Here is a 19,175-nt window from a genome sequence, read left to right as displayed (position 1 = left end):
ACATACAAAACAAAAAGTGCTTTAAACATAAGAAAATCTTTGAACACTTCAGTGTAACCAACTTTCTTCAAAGAACGAGAGATGTTCAACATCACTTAGCAGCAAACCCTGAAAAAAAAAGACTTTTCTCTTCACAACAAATACATTTTAAAAGTCCAAGGCATGTGAAAGTCCTCCTGGAATGAAATCGTGGGGCTCTCCGGGAGGAAAAAAATGGCCCAATTCTGCTTGAATGGATCCTGGAGTTAAACTTTCCAGGCCAAACCAATGTTTTGGTGCCAAGAGATCAGCGTCAATACTTAGAAGGAATTATTTTGAGTTCTTGAAATGAAGAACAACTTTCAAAAAACGAGAAAAAGTGCAAAAAAAAAACCTTCTACGACCAATGGTTTTAGTCCATTTTCCCAGGACACGTAGTGCCGTGCCTTTATGGGGAGATAACAGGAGGTAGAAAGGGGGGGGGGGGGGGTAAGGCAAACAGAGGTGTACATTGCCCACTGATGGACATCATTGGTTTCTCTAGCTGCTAGATCCGGGATGAATATGGTGGAGGTCGGTGATACGGGCGCACTAGCTTCCCTCCCTCCTTCTGTTCATTCTGTGGTGGCCCCTCCATGCCCCTCGAGGTATTGGGGAGTTGTTGTGGTATGTGCCGAATTCGCCAGGCATTGATAGGTGGTTGGAGTTGTGGATATTGCGGAAGGGGTGGTTCTGAAACATAGGAACTGAAGAAAGAGGAGAATGTTACAGGTCAGATGTGAACATTAAATGCGACTGCCACTCAATTTAACAATAGCATACATAGCAGGGCACAAAATGTCAAGTCCCCGAGCTACTAGCCAGGCCTCAAGGGTTACTAGCCACCAGTTACCCCACCCAACCCCTACCCTGCCCGTCCCTTTTCCGCCCCCTAAACACACCCTCATAAATTATCTCATGAAATGACACTTAAATGTTTTATGCAGAATTAAGCAACTCTATCGCTCGATCCTGGAATCCCCCCCCCCCCCCCCGGGTGGCTCTCCTTTCCGGAATCCCCCCAGGAGGTTCTCCATCCTGGAATCCTCCCCCCCAGGAGGCTCTCCATCCCATCCTGGAATCCTCCCCCCCAAGGAGGCTCTCCATCCTGGAATCCTCCCCCCCAGGAGGCTCTCCATCCTGGAATCCCCCCCCCCCCCAGGAGGCTCTCCATCCTGGAATCCCCCCCCCCCCCCAGGAGGCTCTCCATCCTGAAATCCCCCCCCAGGAGGCTCTCCATCCTGAAATCCCCCCCCCAGGAGGCTCTCCATCCTGAAATCCCCCCCCCAGGAGGCTCTCCATCCTGAAATCCCCCCCCCCAGGAGGCTCTCCATCCTGAAATCCCCCCCAGGAGGTTCTCCATCCGGGAATCCCCCCCCCCCCCCCCCCCCCCAGGAGGCTCTCCATCCTGAAATCCCCCCCGGAGGCTCTCCATCCGGGAATCCCCCCCCCCCCCAGGAGGTTCTCCATCCGGGAATCCCCCCCCCAGGAGGTTCTCCATCCGGGAATCCCCCCCCCCCCCAGGAGGTTCTCCATCCGGGAATCCCCCCCCCCCCAGGAGGTTCTCCATCCGGGAATCCCCCCCCCCAGGAGGTTCTCCATCCGGGAATCCCCCCCCCCCCAGGAGGTTCTCCATCCGGGAATCCCCCCCCCCCAGGAGGTTCTCCATCCGGGAATCCCCCCCCCCCCCCCAGGAGGTTCTCCATCCGGGAATCATCCCTCCGCCCAGGAGGCTCTCCATCCTGGAATCCCCCCCCCCCCCCCGCCCAGGAGGCTCTCCATCCTGGAATCCCCCCCCCCAGGAGGCTCTCTGTCTAGTGCATTACTTTCCTTTTCTCAATATTACACCTCATTTGCCATGTAGTTGCCCATCCCCTTAATTTATTGAGGTCACTGAAGTGGAATCAAACGGTATTTCTATATAACCGACAAGACCAGCTAGGTAAAATCACGGCAATTACCACACTCACAGGACCCTCTCAGTACTGAGGAGATAGCTTCTTGATGCACACAAAAGAGATGCCTGCAAAGTCTAAACGTTCAAAGCCATCTGATTTAATTCTGGGCGGGTATACAAATTATATACGTTATCAACCAAACATTTCACATCGTCAATACTCAAATGCCCAACCCCTTAAACATGGCTAACCATAGCAACCATAGTAACCATGCCATCTGTTTCCATGACTCAGTCATGCCTCTGGTGCTCCCCTTTACACAGGAAAATGTCCCAGTCTTACCACAAAAGCTTTATATGGAAAGATGCTGCTGTACTCTATTTTTTGTTATATGTGCTTTATACAAAAGCCTGCTACAAATGCTGAAAAACAGAACTAGTGATCTTAACTCGAGTCTGAATATACACGCTAAGATATATGAATTTATATGGACCTAGTCACTTCTGTTCAGTCATATTACTACAGTTATCTTGTAATGTTTCTCCACCCTTCTGTGCAGGCAGGGGCGTTGCTAGATGTACAAAGGATCTGGGGGTAGAACCCATAGCAAAGTAGTAAAGAAAGTCATACGCTTGGGCGGGCATACACATTTATATAACATACGTGCGTGTGTGTGTATATATATCCCCAGAGAACCCCCCCCACTTACATCAGGGCCCCCAGAGAGCCCCACCACTTACATCAGGGCCCCCCCACTTACATCAGGGCCCCCCAGAGAGCCCCCCACTTACAACAGGGCCCCCAGAGAGGCCCCCCACTTACATCAGGGCCCCCAGAGAGCCCCACTTACATCAGGGCCCCCCAGAGAGCACCCCACTTACATCAGGGCAACCCGAGCCCCCCCCACTTACAACAGGGCCCCCAGAGAGCCCCCCACTTACAACAGGGCCCCCCAGAGAGCCCCACTTACATCAGGGCCCCCCAGAGAGCCCCCCACTTACATCAGGGCCCCCCAGAGAGCCCCCCACTTACATCAGGGCCCCCCAGAGAGCCCCCCACTTACATCAGGGCCCCCCAGAGAGCCCCCCCACTTACATCAGGGCCCCCCAGAGAGCCCCCCCACTTACATCAGGGCCCCCCAGAGAGCCCCCCCACTTACATCAGGGCCCCCCAGAGAGCCCCCCCCACTTACAACAGGGCCCCCCAGAGAGGCCCCCCACTTACATCAGGGCCCCCAGAGAGGCCCCCCACTTACATCAGGGCCCCCAGAGAGAGCCCCCACTTACAACAGGGCCCCCCAGAGAGGCCCCCCACTTACATCAGGGCCCCCCACTTACATCAGGGCCCCCCAGAGAGGCCCCCCACTTACCTCAGGGCCCCCCAGAGAGGCCCCCCACTTACATCAGGGCCCCCCAGAGAGGCCCCCCACTTACATCAGGGCCCCCCAGAGAGACCCCCACTTACATCAGGGCCCCCCAGAGAGACCCCCACTTACATCAGGGCCCCCCAGAGAGCCCCCCCACTTACAACAGGGCTCCCAGAGAGGCCCCCCACTTACATCAGGGCCCCCAGAGAGAGCCCCCACTTACAACAGGGCCAACCAGAGAGAGCCCCCACTTACATCAGGGCCAACCAGAGAGGCCCCCACTTACATCAGGGCCCCCCACTTACCTCAGGGCCCCCCAGAGAGGCCCCCCTCCTTAAATCAGGGTCCCGAGAGAGCCTCCCTCCTTAAATCAGGGTCCCCAGAGAGCCTCTCCTCCCCTTGGGGACCCCTGCAGAGACTTGGGGCCATGGGCCCCAGATTCGGGGCTACAGCCCCAAAAGCCACCCCCTAGAGACGCCACTGTGCGCGGGTATTGCCCTGCTTATTTTTGTGTTGTCAGCAAAAACTGAGATCGAGCTATTTATCCACTTGCTGCCCAGACCTTTTCTTCTGGAACTTTTTGCATTTGATGGTTTTAAAAAACAAACAAAAAAAAACCCACACTAAAGTAATCCCAATTATCAATTATTTTTGTTTAATGTGAAAAATGTTACGCCAAATACCTAACCTGTCACGCTTTAAAATTGCGCAAGCTTGTGGAATGACGACAAACTACAGTACTTAAAAATCTCCATGGGCAAAGCTTTAAAAAAAAAAAAACTTTACAGGTTACCCGTTCATAGTTACAGAGTCGTCTGGGAGGGTGTGGCAACCATCAGATGCCACCTCTAGGCTGTGGTTGTTCTAAAAGGTGGCGTCACACTCAATGGTCAGAGACCAAGATGTCTGATGTTTTCTTTCAAAAGAATGAGAGCAAAATTTGCCTTTTTTTGGACTGGAGGAACAATGCCCTTTTTGAGGCGAAAAGCAGAAACTGCCTTTGGAAAAGAAGAAAACCTTGGAATCAGCGCCACCTTAAAAAAGGTGGCTACATTCAGGCGCAAGAGTCTTGGGGTAATTTCATGCTGGTGGCAGAGATTTTACTACCCCTGGGCCGATGGGGCTGTACACATGCCGTGATGTTTTGCAGTATTTTCAAACTCTGGCTGCAGAGCCTGATGGGTGGCACCGCCCATTGAAATCACCAGGGTCCCGATTTGACCACTTAAACCCCCACTTCCCGCCGGGTGGACATCATCCTCGAGTTTGTCGTTTGTACCAGGATGATCCCTGCAGCTATAGACATCATTGACAGTATTTTTTTTCTTCAGCTGATTCCCTCTATTGTAAAAGCCACCCTAGCGGCTAATTAGAGGCTGGATTGCTTTTATAACAGGCAGTGGGAGGGGGGCGCCACCCATCAGAACTTCTCTGGGCTGTCCAGTGTAAATTGGGGAGCTGATTGTCTGATTGGGCAGGTCCACTGGATCATCATAGAGCTGGCTGTGGACCAGACGGTCCACGACCATCTCTATGGTCCAGGTTGGCCAGAAGGTGGCGGCATGATGTCACTTCCTGTTCTATCAGATGTAAACACTGCCTTCTGGAAAGCAGACAGCTTTATCATATGCTTTGCAGGGTAGAGGAGAGATCTGGGGTTTTACAGACCCCCAGATGTCTCTATAAAAAAGGTGGACCTGTCATGCCATATTTCTAGCGAGGGAGGTTTACATTTTTTGTGATAGGGATAAGTGAGAACAAAATTAAAATGGACAAATAAAAAAAAAAAAAAAAAATTCAAAAGTGTCTCCATGAACACTTAGGCCGCGTACACACGGGCGGACTGTTCGCCCAACCTTGTTCGGCAAACAGTTTCATCAAACAGTCCGCTCAAAATTTGCATGAGCGGACTTGCCCACACACGAGCGGACTGTTTGACGAACAAGGTTGGGCAAACAGTTCGCTCAACTTTTGAAATGAACGGACTCGCCCACGTAAGGCGGAGGCAAATCCGCCCATTTCGAGCGCGTGTACAGGTAGGCGGGGCCCGCGAAGGAGACGTCGCGGGCTCCGCCGCCTGGAATGGGCTTAAAGGGGAACCCCAACGCCGAAAAAAATCGGCGTGGGGGTTCCCCCCAAGTCCACACCAGACCCTTGTCCGAGCACGCTACCCGGCCGGCCAGGAAAGGGGGGCGAGCGAGCGCGCCCCCCCTCCTGAGCCGTACCAGGCCGCGTGCCCTCAACATGGGGGGTGCCTTGGGGAAGGGGGGGCCGCGCGGCCCCCCCACCCCAAAGCACCTTGTCCCCATGTTGATGAGGACAAGGGCCTCTTCCCGACAACCCTGGCCGTTGGTTGTCGGGGTCTGCGGGCGGGGGGCTTATCGGAATCCGGGAGCCCCCTTTAAGAAGGGGGCCCCCGGATACCGGCCCCCCACCCTATGTGAATGAGTATGGGGTACAATGTACCCCTACCCATTCACCTGTGAACTAAAGTACAATAAAAAACACAACACAGAGAAAAAATATTTTATTGCACAGCTCCGGGGGTCTTCCGTCTTCGGGGGTCTTCTCGCCGGACTCCTCCGCTATGTGTGTGTAGCTCTTTTGCTAGCGGAGGAGTCCGGCTTTCTTCCTCCCCGCCGCCGGCCTCTTCTCCCGACTTCGGGGGTCTTGTCCCCCTCTTCGGTTCTTCTGCCGGGCCACCGCGCCTGGTCCGGTGGCCCGGTCTTCTGTCGCCGTCTTCCGTTCTTCTGTCGCCGCCTTCGGTTCTTCTGCCGGGCCACCGCGCCTTCTTGTAGCTCTTTTACAGGCGGTGGCCCGGTCTTCTGTCGCCGCCGCCGCCTTCCGTTCTTGTTCTTCTTCTTCTCCTGGAGATGTTGACTCGACGAGCTCTCCGGCCGGAATGCCAGAGCCGCGCTGTGCGGTCACTTATATAGTGACAATGGGGCGGTGTCACATGGTATATGTCACATGGGTTGGTCACATGGTGTCCCCGCCCCCTTACGATGTCATAGTCCCCATGTGACATCAACCCATGTGACCAACCCATGTGACATATACCATGTGACACCGCCCCATTGTCACTATATAAGTGGCAGCGGAGCGCGTCCCTGGCATTCCGGCCGGAGAGCTCGTCGAGTCAACATCTCCAGGAGAAGAAGAAGAACAAGAAGAAGAACAAGAACGGAAGGCGGCGGCGGCGACAGAAGACCGGGCCACCGCCTGTAAAAGAGCTACAAGAAGGCGCGGTGGCCCGGCAGAAGAACCGAAGGCGGCGACAGAAGAACGGAAGACGGCGACAGAAGACCGGGCCACCGGACCAGGCGCGGTGGCCCGGCAGAAGAACCGAAGAGGGGGACAAGACCCCCGAAGTCGGGAGAAGAGGCCGGCGGCGGGGAGGAAGAAAGCCGGACTCCTCCGCTAGCAAAAGAGCTACACACACATAGCGGAGGAGTCCGGCGAGAAGACCCCCGAAGACGGAAGACCCCCGGAGCTGTGCAATAAAATATTTTTTCTCTGTGTTGTGTTTTTTATTGTACTTTAGTTCACAGGTGAATGGGTAGGGGTACATTGTACCCCATACTCATTCACATAGGGTGGGGGGCCGGTATCCGGGGGCCCCCTTCTTAAAGGGGGCTCCCGGATTCCGATAAGCCCCCCGCCCGCAGACCCCGACAACCAACGGCCAGGGTTGTCGGGAAGAGGCCCTTGTCCTCATCAACATGGGGACAAGGTGCTTTGGGGTGGGGGGGCCGCGCGGCCCCCCCTTCCCCAAGGCACCCCCCATGTTGAGGGCACGCGGCCTGGTACGGCTCAGGAGGGGGGGCGCGCTCGCTCGCCCCCCTTTCCTGGCCGGCCGGGTAGCGTGCTCGGACAAGGGTCTGGTGTGGACTTGGGGGGAACCCCCACGCCGATTTTTTTCGGCGTTGGGGTTCCCCTTTAAGCCCATTCCAGGCGGCGGAGCCCGCGACGTCTCCTTCGCGGGCCCCGCCTACCTGTACACGCGCTCGAAATGGGCGGACTTTCCGAGCGGGAACAGTCCGCTCATTTCGAAAGTACAGCGGACAAGCCCACACACGGGCGGACTGTTCGCTCAAACACAGTTTCAGCGGACAGTTTTTCGGAATTTCCGAAAGACTTTGTCCGTCCAACTGTCCGCTGAAACTGTCCGCTGAAAGCCCACACACGAGCGGACTGTCCGCCCAAACACTGTTCAGCGGACAAGGTTGGGCGAACAGTCCGCCCGTGTGTACGCGGCCTTAGGCTGCTTTCACACTGGGGCGGTATTCAGGCGTTACAGCGCTAAAAATAGCGCCTGTGTAGCGCCTGAAAAAAACCGGCCCCTTTCCCTCCAGTGTGAAAGCCGGAGGGCTTTCACACTGGAGCGATGCGCTGGCAGGACGGTGAGAAAAGTCCTGCTAGCCGCATCTTTGGAGCGGTGTATTCACCGCTCCTACCCATTGAAATCAATGGGACACCGCGGCAATACCGCCGGCAAAGCGCCGCTGCAGCGGCGGGTTTAACACCTTTTTCGGCCGCTAGCGGGGGGTTAAAACCACCCCGCTAGCGCCCGCAGACCGCCGCTAAAACGACGGTAAATCGCCGCTAAAAATAGCGGCGCTTTACCGCCGACGCCGCTCCCGCCCCAGTGTGAAAGCAGCCTTACGCAGCTTGCACACAATTATGTAAATGGTGTTGGTATTGAGGTATTGCTGAAAACATTATAGAGAGAACAATACTTCTAGCTCTACACCTCCTCTAGAACTCTGGTAATCTGTAAACATTTTTTAAAGCTTTGCCTATGGAGATTTATTCGGTATCACTTTGTCGCCATTTCAAATTTTAAAGTGCGATATGCATCTCCATTTACTCGTCATAATATCTTTTATATTTTACATTTAGTGTTTCTTTGCATCAACCTCGATTAAAATGCATTTTTTCACCCAAAAAAATTGCATTTGAAAAATTGTTGTGCAAATACTGTGCGACAAATTGCAACACCAGCCATTTCATTCTCTAGGGCCTCAGCAAAAGTACTCTCTCTCATATATATATATATATATATATATATATATATATATATATATACACACACACACACTATATTTATTTTTATATATATATATATATATATATATATATATATATATATATACAGGTCCTTCTCAAAAAATTAGCATATTGTGATAAAGTTCATTATTTTCTGTAATGTACTGATAAACATTAGACTTTCATATATTTTAGATTCATTACACACAACTGAAGTAGTTCAAGCCTTTTCTTGTTTTAATATTGATGATTTTGGCATACAGCTCCTGAAAACCCAAAAATCCTATCTCAAAAAATTAGCATATTTCATCCGACCAATAAAAGAAAAGTGTTTTTAATACAAAAAAAGTCAACCTTCAAATAATTATGTTCAGTTATGCACTCAATACTTGGTCGGGAATCCTTTTGCAGAAATGACTGCTTCAATGCGGCGTGGCATGGAGGCAACCAGCCTGTGGCACTGCTGAGGTGTTATGGAGGCCCAGGATGCTTCGATAGCGGCCTTAAGCTCATCCAGAGTGTTGGGTCTTGCGTCTCTCAACTTTCTCTTCCCAATATCCCACAGATTCTCTATGGGGTTCAGGTCAGGAGAGTTGGCAGGCCAATTGAGCACAGTAATACCATGGTCAGTAAACCATTTACCAGTGGTTTTGGCACTGTGAGCAGGTGCCAGGTCGTGCTGAAAAATGAAATCTTCATCTCCATAAAGCTTTTCAGCAGATGGAAGCATGAAGTGCTCCAAAATCTCCTGATAGCTAGCTGCATTGACCCTGCCCTTGATAAAACACAGAGCACCAACACCAGCAGCTGACATGGCACCCCAGTCCATCACTGACTGTGGGTACTTGACACTGGACCTCAGGCATTTTGGCATTTCCCTCTCCCCAGTCTTCCTCCAGACTCTGGCACCTTGATTTCCGAATGACATGCAAAATTTGCTTTCATCCGAAAAAAGTACTTTGGACCACTGAGCAACAGTCCAGTGCTGCTTCTCTGTAGCCCAGGTCAGGCGCTTCTGCCGCTGTTTCTGGTTCAAAAGTGGCTTGACCTGTGGAATGCGGCACCTGTAGCCCATTTCCTGCACACGCCTGTTCACGGTGGCTCTGGATGTTTCTACTCCAGACTCAGTCCACTGCTTCCGCAGGTCCTCCAAGGTCTGGAATCGGTCCTTCTCCACAATCTTCTTCAGGGTCCGGTCACCTCTTCTCGTTGTGCAGCGTTTTCTGCCACACTTTTTCCTTCCCACAGACTTCCCACTGAGGTGCCTTGATACAGCACTCTGGGAACAGCCTATTCGTTCAGAAATTTCTTTCTGTGTCTTACCCTCTTGCTTGAGGGTGTCAATGATGGCCTTCTGGACAGCAGTCAGGTCGGCAGTCTTACCCATGATTGCGGTTTTGAGTAATGAACCAGGCTGGGAGTTTTTAAAAGCCTCAGGAATCTTTTGCAGGTGTTTAGAGTTAATTAGTTGATTCAGATGATTAGGTTAATAGCTTGTTTAGAGAACCTTTTCATGATATGCTAATTTTTTGAGATAGGAATTTTGGGTTTTCATGAGCTGTATGCCAAAATCATCAATATTAAAACAAGAAAAGGCTTGAACTACTTCAGTTGTGTGTAATGAATCTAAAATATATGAAAGTCTAATGTTTATCAGTACATTACAGAAAATAATGAACTTTATCACAATATGCTAATTTTTTGAGAAGGACCTGTATATATATATATATATACATATACACACACACACACACACAATATATATATATACACATATATACATACATATATACATACATACATACATACATACACATACATACATACATACATACATACAGTGGTGTGAAAAAGTGTTTGCCCCCTTCCTCATTTCCTGTTCCTTTGCATGTTTGTCACACTTAAGTGTTTCGGAACATCAAACCAATTTAAACAATAGTCAAGGACAACACAAGTAAACACAAAATGCAATTTGTAAATGAAGGTGTTTATTATTAAAGGTGAAAAAAAATCCAAACCATCATGGCCCTGTGTGAAAAAGTGATTGCCCCCCTTGTTAAAACATACTATAACTGTGGTTGTCCACACCTGAGTTCAATTTCTCTAGCCACACCCAGGCCTGATTATTGCCACACCTGTTCACAATCAAGGCATCACTTAAATAGGAGCTGCTTGACACAGTAAGGTCCACCAGAAGATCCTTAAAAGCTACACATCATGCCGAGACCCAAAGAAATTCAGGAACAATTGAGAAAGAAAGTAATTGAGATCTATCAGTCTGGAAAGGGTTATAAAGCCATTTCCAAAGCTTTGGGAATCCAGCGAACCACAGTGAGAGCCATTATCCACAAATGGCGAAGACATGGAACAGTGGTGAACCTTCCCAGGAGTGGCCGGCCGCCCAAAATTACCCCAAGAGCGCAGCGACGACTCATCCAAGAGGTCACAAAAGACCCCACAACAACGTCCAAGGAACTGCAGGCCTCACTTGCCTCAGTTAAGGTCAGCGTTCATGCCTCCACCATCAGGAAAAGACTGGGCAAAAATGGCCTGCATGGCAGAGTTCCAAGGAGAAAACCACTGCTGAGCAAAAAGAACATCAAAGCTCGTCTCAATTTCTCCACAACACATCTTGATGATCCCCAAGACTTTTGGGACAACATTCTGTGGACCGATGAGACAAAAGTGGAACTCTTTGGAAGGTGTGTGTCCAAGTATATCTGGCGTAGAAGGAACACTGTATTTCATAAAAAGAACATTATACCAACAGTAAAATATGGTGGTGGTAGTGTGATGGTCTGGGGCTGTTTTGCTGCTTCAGGACCTGGAAGACTTGCCGTGATAAAAGGAACTATGAATTCTGCTGTCTACGAAGAGATCCTGAAGGAGAATGTCCGACCATCTGTTCGTGTACTCAAGCTGAAACGAACTTGGGTTCTGCAGCAGGACAATGATCCTAAACACACCAGCAAGTCCACCACCGAATGGCTGAAGAAAAACAAAATGAAGACTTTGGAGTGGCCTAGCCAAAGTCCTGACCTGAATCCTATTGAGATGTTGTGGTATGACCTTAAAAAGGCCGTTCATGCTGGAAAACCCTCTAATGTAACTGAATTAGGACAATTCTGCAAAGATGAGTGGGCCAAAATTCCTCCAGGACGCTGTAAAAGCCTCATTGCACGTTATCGCAAACGCTTGGTTGCAGTTGTTGCTGCTAAGGGTGGCCCAACCAGTTATTAGGTTTAGGGGGCAATCACTTTTTCACACAGGGCCATGATGGTTTGGATTTTTTTTCACCTTTAATAATAAACACCTTCATTTACAAATTGCATTTTGTGTTTACTTGTGTTGTCCTTGACTATTGTTTAAATTGGTTTGATGTTCCGAAACACTTAAGTGTGACAAACATGCAAAGGAACAGGAAATGAGGAAGGGGGCAAACACTTTTTCACACCACTGTACATATACATACATATGCACCGCATACTAGCTCATTATGAAATACCTTAGAACGAGGCCCCGACATCTGGCCCGATCCACGCCGAGGGAGCTGACATGCTCCCCTCGGTGTTTCTTCCGGGGTATCGCGGCTCAGGCGCTGTGAGTGGCCGGAGCCGCGATATCGTCACTCCCACGCATGCGCGCGGGAGATCTCATTCCGGCCGGTCGGCCACTGCCGGATTTTCAGGCCGAGAATCCCCTCGTGCGCATGCGCCGCTGCAGTCAGCGGCGCATACCGAGGGGAATATCTCCTAAACCGTACAGGTTTAGGAGATATTTTTTTTACCTACAGGTAAGCCTTATTATAGGCTTTCCTGTAGGTAAAAGTTTAAAAAAATGAGTATACAACCGCTTTAAGGTGGAATCTGTCATTGAAGGCTTATGGTGTCTGTCGAATGTTCGAAGATGATTTGACGGAGCAGCTAAACTGTACGAAGCCGCAATCGTACATTTCCGGTCGAATGTTCCGCCTACAAGCTATAGTAGAATTCTAACGTTGTATGACACTAGAAATAATTATATTTATTGATTATTATTACTAGTCAGCCAACATTAGAATTCTTCTATAGCCTATGGGCGGAGAATTTGACCATAAAATGTCCGTTTGCGGCGAATGCTTCGTTGAATCTTCTGTTGAATCTTTTCTCTCTACGTCGAATAATCTTGGACTAATAGTTAGGTTAGGCACATTCAACTTTTTTGCCATTGTCTCTCTGCATCAAATCTTTCCCCCCTCTACGTCAAATCTTTCCCCCCTCTCTCTCTCTCTCTCTACGTCAAATCTTTCCCCCCTCTCTCTCTACGTCAAATCTTTCCCCCCTCTCACTCTCTCTCTATGTCAAATCTTTCCCCTCTCACTCTCTACGTCAAATCTTTCCCCTCTCTCTCACTCTCTCTCTACGTCAAATCTTTCCCCTCTCTCACGCTCTACATCAAATCTTTCCCCTCTCTCTACGTCAAATCTTTCCCCTCTCTCTCTCTCTCTACATCAAATCTTTCCCCTCTCTCTCTCTACATCAAATCTTTCCCCTCTCTCTACGTCAAATCTTTCCCCTCTCTCTACGTCAAATCTTTCCCCTCTCTCTCTACGTCAAATCTTTCCCCCCCTCTCTCTCTACGTCAAATCTTTCCCCCTCTCTCTCTCTACGTCAAATCTTTCCCCCCTCTCTCTCTACGTCAAATCTTTCCCCCCTCTCTCTCTACGTCAAATCTTTCCCCCCTCTCTCTCTACGTCAAATCTTTCCCCCCTCTCTCTCTACGTCAAATCTTTCCCCCCTCTCTCTCTACGTCAAATCTTTCCCCCCTCTCTCTCTACGTCAAATCTTTCCCCTCTCACTCTCTACGTCAAATCTTTCCCCTCTCACTCTCTACGTCAAATCTTTCCCCTCTCACTCTCTACGTCAAATCTTTCCCCTCTCTCTCTCTACGTCAAATCTTTCCCCTCCCTCTCTCTACGTCAAATCTTTCCCCTCTCTCTACGTCAAATCTTTCCCCTCTCTCTCTCTACGTCAAATCTTTCCCCTCTCTCTCTCTACGTCAAATCTTTCCCCTCTCTCTCTCTACGTCAAATCTTTCCCCTCTCTCTCTCTACGTCAAATCTTTCCCCTCTCTCTCTCTACGTCAAATCTTTCCCCTCTCTCTCTCTACGTCAAATCTTTCCCCTCTCTCTCTCTACGTCAAATCTTTCCCCTCTCTCTCTCTACGTCAAATCTTTCCCCTCTCACTCTCTACGTCAAATCTTTCCCCTCTCACTCTCTACGTCAAATCTTTCCCCTCTCACTCTCTACGTCAAATCTTTCCCCTCTCACTCTCTACGTCAAATCTTTCCCCTCTCTCTCTCTACGTCAAATCTTTCCCCTCTCTCTCTCTCTACGTCAAATCTTTCCCCTCTCTCTCTCTACGTCAAATCTTTCCCCTCTCTCTCTCTACGTCAAATCTTTCCCCTCTCTCTCTCTACGTCAAATCTTTCCCCTCTCTCTCTCTACGTCAAATCTTTCCCCTCTCTCTCTCTACGTCAAATCTTTCCCCTCGCTCTCTCTACGTCAAATCTTTCCCCTCGCTCTCTCTACGTCAAATCTTTCCCCTCGCTCTCTCTACGTCAAATCTTTCCCCTCGCTCTCTCTACGTCAAATCTTTCCCCTCGCTCTCTCTACGTCAAATCTTTCCCCTCGCTCTCTCTACGTCAAATCTTTCCCCTCGCTCTCTCTACGTCAAATCTTTCCCCTCGCTCTCTCTACGTCAAATCTTTCCCCTCGCTCTCTCTACGTCAAATCTTTCCCCTCGCTCTCTCTACGTCAAACCTTTCCCCTCGCTCTCTCTACGTCAAACCTTTCCCCTCGCTCTCTCTACGTCAAACCTTTCCCCTCGCTCTCTCTACGTCAAATCTTTCCCCTCTCTCTCTCTACGTCAAATCTTTCCCCTCTCTCTCTCTACGTCAAATCTTTCCCCTCTCTCTCTCTACGTCAAATCTTTCCCCTCTCTCTCTCTCTACGTCAAATCTTTCCCCTCTCTCTCTCTCTACGTCAAATCTTTCCCCTCTCTCTCTCTCTACGTCAAATCTTTCCCCTCTCTCTCTCTCTACGTCAAATCTTTCCCCTCTCTCTCTCTACGTCAAATCTTTCCCCTCTCTCTCTCTACGTCAAATCTTTCCCCTCTCTCTCTCTACGTCAAATCTTTCCCCTCTCTCTCTCTCTACGTCAAATCTTTCCCCTCTCTCTCTCTCTACGTCAAATCTTTCCCCTCTCTCTCTCTACGTCAAATCTTTCCCCTCTCTCTCTACGTCAAATCTTTCCCCTCTCTCTCTCTCTACGTCAAATCTTTCCCCTCTCTCTCTCTCTACGTCAAATCTTTCCCCTCTCTCTCTCTCTACGTCAAATCTTTCCCCTCTCTCTCTCTCTACATCAAATCTTTCCCCTCTCTCTCTCTCTACGTCAAATCTTTCCCCTCTCTCTCTCTCTACGTCAAATCTTTCCCCTCTCTCTCTCTCTACATCAAATCTTTCCCCTCTCTCTACGTCAAATCTTTCCCCTCTCTCTACGTCAAATCTTTCCCCTCTCTCTACGTCAAATCTTTCCCCTCTCTCTCTCTCTCTACGTCAAATCTTTCCCCTCTCTCTCTCTCTCTACGTCAAATCTTTCCCCTCTCTCTCTCTCTACATCAAATCTTTCCCCTCTCTCTACGTCAAATCTTTCCCCTCTCTCTACGTCAAATCTTTCCCCTCTCTCTACGTCAAATCTTTCCCCTCTCTCTCTCTCTCTACGTCAAATCTTTCCCCTCTCTCTCTACGTCAAATCTTTCCCCTCTCTCTCTCTCTACGTCAAATCTTTCCCCTCTCTCTCTCTCTACGTCAAATCTTTCCCCTCTCTCTCTCTCTACGTCAAATCTTTCCCCCCTCTCTCTCTCTACGTCAAATCTTTCCCCTCTCTCTCTCTCTACGTCAAATCTTTCCCCTCTCTCTCTCTCTACGTCAAATCTTTCCCCTCTCTCTCTCTACGTCAAATCTTTCCCCTCTCTCTCTCTACGTCAAATCTTTCCCCTCTCTCTCTCTACGTCAAATCTTTCCCCTCTCTCTCTCTACGTCAAATCTTTCCCCTCTCTCTCTCTACGTCAAATCTTTCCCCTCTCTCTCTCTACGTCAAATCTTTCCCCTCTCTCTCTCTACGTCAAATCTTTCCCCTCTCTCTCTGCGTCAAATCTTTCCCCTCCCTCTCTCTGCTTGTTTATGTCGGATCTTTCAGTTTTCGGATTCTGCACGCTCGTTATCGTTTGTTAAAATGATAACAAAAATACCCGAAATTCGGATGAAAACAAACGCACGTCATATATATATATATATATATATATATATATATATATATATATATATATATATATATATATATATATATATCTATATCCATCTATACCTATAACTATATCGTATCATTACCTCCAGTTTGAAAGAACCCTTGGAAAGTATAACATTTCTCCTGGCCAGTGTGTTCAGGACTAGACACAGAATTAGCGTTTCTACCCTGATTTCTGAAGGTTCAGGATCCATCCCAACTGCTGTAGCTTCTGAAAGGTCAGTGACCTCACAACTTGCACCAACAGTTCCCTCACCAGGGGGGTTGGTCTCAATGTGGGGATCAATGGGGTGGAGAAACATAAAGGGTAATTTCTTCACAGACAAGGGCGGAGATGACTTGGTTGTCGGTTCCTCAGGCTTTCCACTACAGAAGATGGATGCTTTTGCCACCAGTAGCATCTTTGATATTGTCAACAGCTAGTCTGAAGAAATACTGCATCTGGAAGGCCATGCGGATTAAGTTTTTGGTTCTGTAGTCCAGTACTTTAGCCAAATTGCCTTATGTACTGTATAAGAACCAACATGCCAGAAATGAGATGAGAGGTTTCTAGCAAACCATCACAACTGAAGTGTAAAACTACTGAGAGGGATCTCAGCAGCGTTTAGGTCTCATAATGAATTTTGAGAAATCAGACACGGTTATATACTGCCAGGTCACAGCTAGAACCCAGTAAAGGGAAGGGCCTGCCAGTGAAAGCTCTAGAAAGGGCTTTTGTCTGGCTTTTGGGTTGGGTTCTCAAGACCAGACACATCCTCTATTGGAAAGGGGAGAACCTTGCTAAGGTGAGACACTGCCAGGATCCACATTGAGGGAAAGACCACATTGGTGGAAAAGACCACTTCTGCACAGACTCCTCAATAAACGGATACAAGAGTAATAAGCGGTTTACTCCCCCCTCTAAACTTGCATTAGGATGCTTCCAATCTCCATAGTGAAATCGTTGGAAAAGTTGGTGCAAAGGGAGCAAGAATGAGTGCCCCTGAATGCAAGAGGCTTGCGATGGGGGCACTCAGAAGGGGATTGCCAAGAGCGCCAGTAGGGGGCCCCAGAAGAGGAGAATCGGGGCTATGCTGTGAAAAACCATTACACAAAGCAGGTATATATACACACACGTTCATTTAAAATTTTTAAAATTGAGCCTTTGGGATAAATTTAAATGAAGGCTAACCAATCCCTCCCTATAGCGTACACAAAACATAAAGAAACCAAACCTACAAAAAGAGGGAATACTAAAGATTTTGTCAAATTGAAGAAGCAAAAAAATAAAAACCCCACAAAACGGTCACTTGCCCAATGTAAAACTAGCACGGGCTATGAATACATAAGTACACCTGTGGTAAGTTCAACCACAATGGAAGGTCATGTGTAGGAGTTGCATATTTTAATGGAACCCCAAGAGATGTTCTCCACATTCAGAGCACACAAAGCCTTCTGGTGGCCTGCAGACTGCAGACCAATGCTTCATATAAAAGCCATTTACATTGCATTCAACTCACCAGTAAAGTTGACATTCGTAATCCTACCAAAGCCATCAAAACCGACATTTCCTGGAGGGAAATTGACTAAAAATGGACTGTCATCAACAAAGGGAGAGACAGCTGCATTAATAAAAGAATAGAAAAAAAAAGTTAAGCATCAATGGTCAGCTATGGATAAAGCAAAACATCAGGCAGCACACAATACAAAGTAGGTTGCTGGCATCACAAAGGGCAATGGATGACATGCAGGGATCACAGCATAGAACACAGGTGTGGGGATCAGACATGAAAAAGTGACCACACAGAGGGTGTAGGGATCCGAAAACATCAGAAAAGAAAAAAAGGGAATGATGCAAGGTGTAGAGATCAGAAATATAAAAAAAGGACCATGCAAAGTGCAGAGATCAGAAATATAAAAAAAAGGACCTTGCAAAGTGCAGAGATCAGAAATATAAAAAAGGACCATGCAAAGTGCAGAGATCAGAAATATAAAAAAGGACCATGCAAAGTGCAGAGATCAGAAATATAAAATAAGGACCATGCAAAGTGCAGAGATCAGAAATAAAATAAGGACCATGCAAAGTGCAGAGATCAGAAATATAAAAAAGGACCATGCAAAGTGCAGAGATCAGAAATATAAAAAAGGACCATGCAAAGTGCAGAGATCAGAAATATAAAAAAGGACCATGCAAAGTGCAGAGATCAGAAATATAAAAAAGGACCATGCAAAGTGCAGAGATCAGAAATATAAAAAAGGACCATGCAAAGTGCAGAGATCAGAAATATAAAAAAGGACCATGCAAAGTGCAGAGATCAGAAATATAAAAAAGGACCATGCAAAGTGCAGAGATCAGAAATAAAATAAGGACCATGCAAAGTGCAGAGATCAGAAATAAAATAAGGACCATGCAAAGTGCAGAGATCAGAAATAAAATAAGGACCATGCAAGGTGCAGGGAACAAGGAAGACAACAGAAGACACACCGCATCAGTTGCGAGGATCCGATCACAGGATACACCGCGTCAGCTGCAGGGGGTGTGATCAGACGACACACCGCATTCAGATGCGCGCGATCCGATCAGGAGACACACCGTGTCAGGTGTGGGGGACCCGATCAGAAGAGGACACCGCGTTCAGATGTGGGGGATCCGATCAGACCACGTCAGGTGCGGGAGATGATACGATCAAATGTCACAGCATCAGCTGCGGGGGATCCGATCAGACCAAGTCAGGTGCGGGGGATCCGATACGACGCACCGCGCCAGTGCGGGGGATCCGATCAGGCGACACACCGCGTTCAGATGCGGGCAATCCGATCACAGGACACACTGCGTTCAGGTGTGGGGGACCCGATCAGAAGAGGACACCGCGATCAGACCAGGTGTCGGGGATGATACCATCAAATGACACCGCATCAGCTGCGGGGGATCCGATCAGAAGACGCACCGCGTCTGCTGCGGGTGATAATGCGATCAGACGACACTCCGCGCCAGGTGCGGGGGGATCCGATCAGACGACACTCCGCGTCAGGTGCGGGGGGATCCGATCAGACGACACACCGCGTCAGGTGCGGGGCATCCGATCAGACGACACACCGCGTCAGGTGCGGGGCATCCTAAATAGACGACACTCCGCGTCAGGTGCGGGGGGATCCGATCAGACGACACTCCGCGTCAGGTGCGGGGGGATCCGATCAGACGACACTCCGCGTCAGGTGCGGGGGGATCCGATCAGACGACACTCCGCGTCAGGTGCGGGGGGATCCGATCAGACGACACTCCGCGTCAGGTGCGGGGGGATCCGATCAGACGACACTCCGCGTCAGGTGCGGGGGGATCCGATCAGACGACACTCCGCGTCAGGTGCGGGGGGATCCGATCAGACGACACTCCGCGTCAGGTGCGGGGGGATCCGATCAGACGACACTCCGCGTCAGGTGCGGGGGGATCCGATCAGACGACACTCCGCGTCAGGTGCGGGGGGATCCGATCAGACGACACTCCGCGTCAGGTGCGGG

At 49.3% G+C, this 19,175-nt stretch overlaps 1 protein-coding gene across 4 annotated transcripts in view; it reads right to left on the bottom strand.

Moving 5' to 3' along the window:
- Window positions 1-596: 596 nt before the first annotated feature.
- The window catches only part of LOC143975794 (PC-esterase domain-containing protein 1A-like), a gene marked incomplete at its 3' end in the record, with an annotated part of 66,269 nt that continues 47,690 nt past the window's right edge, over window positions 597-19,175 (bottom strand). For all 4 annotated transcript variants that reach the window (XM_077478328.1, XM_077478329.1, XM_077478330.1 and 1 more), the window contains 2 exon segments: window positions 597-725; window positions 17,177-17,278. In XM_077478328.1, the coding sequence (XP_077334454.1) occupies window positions 597-725; window positions 17,177-17,278 (231 nt within the window).

The sequence above is a fragment of the Lithobates pipiens genome, unplaced genomic scaffold (genome assembly GCF_037356315.1).
Source record: "Lithobates pipiens isolate NorthernLeopardFrog02 unplaced genomic scaffold, aLitPip1_a1.2 Scaffold_13, whole genome shotgun sequence".
Lineage (NCBI taxonomy): Eukaryota > Metazoa > Chordata > Amphibia > Anura > Ranidae > Lithobates > Lithobates pipiens.
The sequence above is the reverse complement of the archived record's forward strand: the minus strand, read 5'-3'. Positions and strand labels throughout refer to the sequence as shown.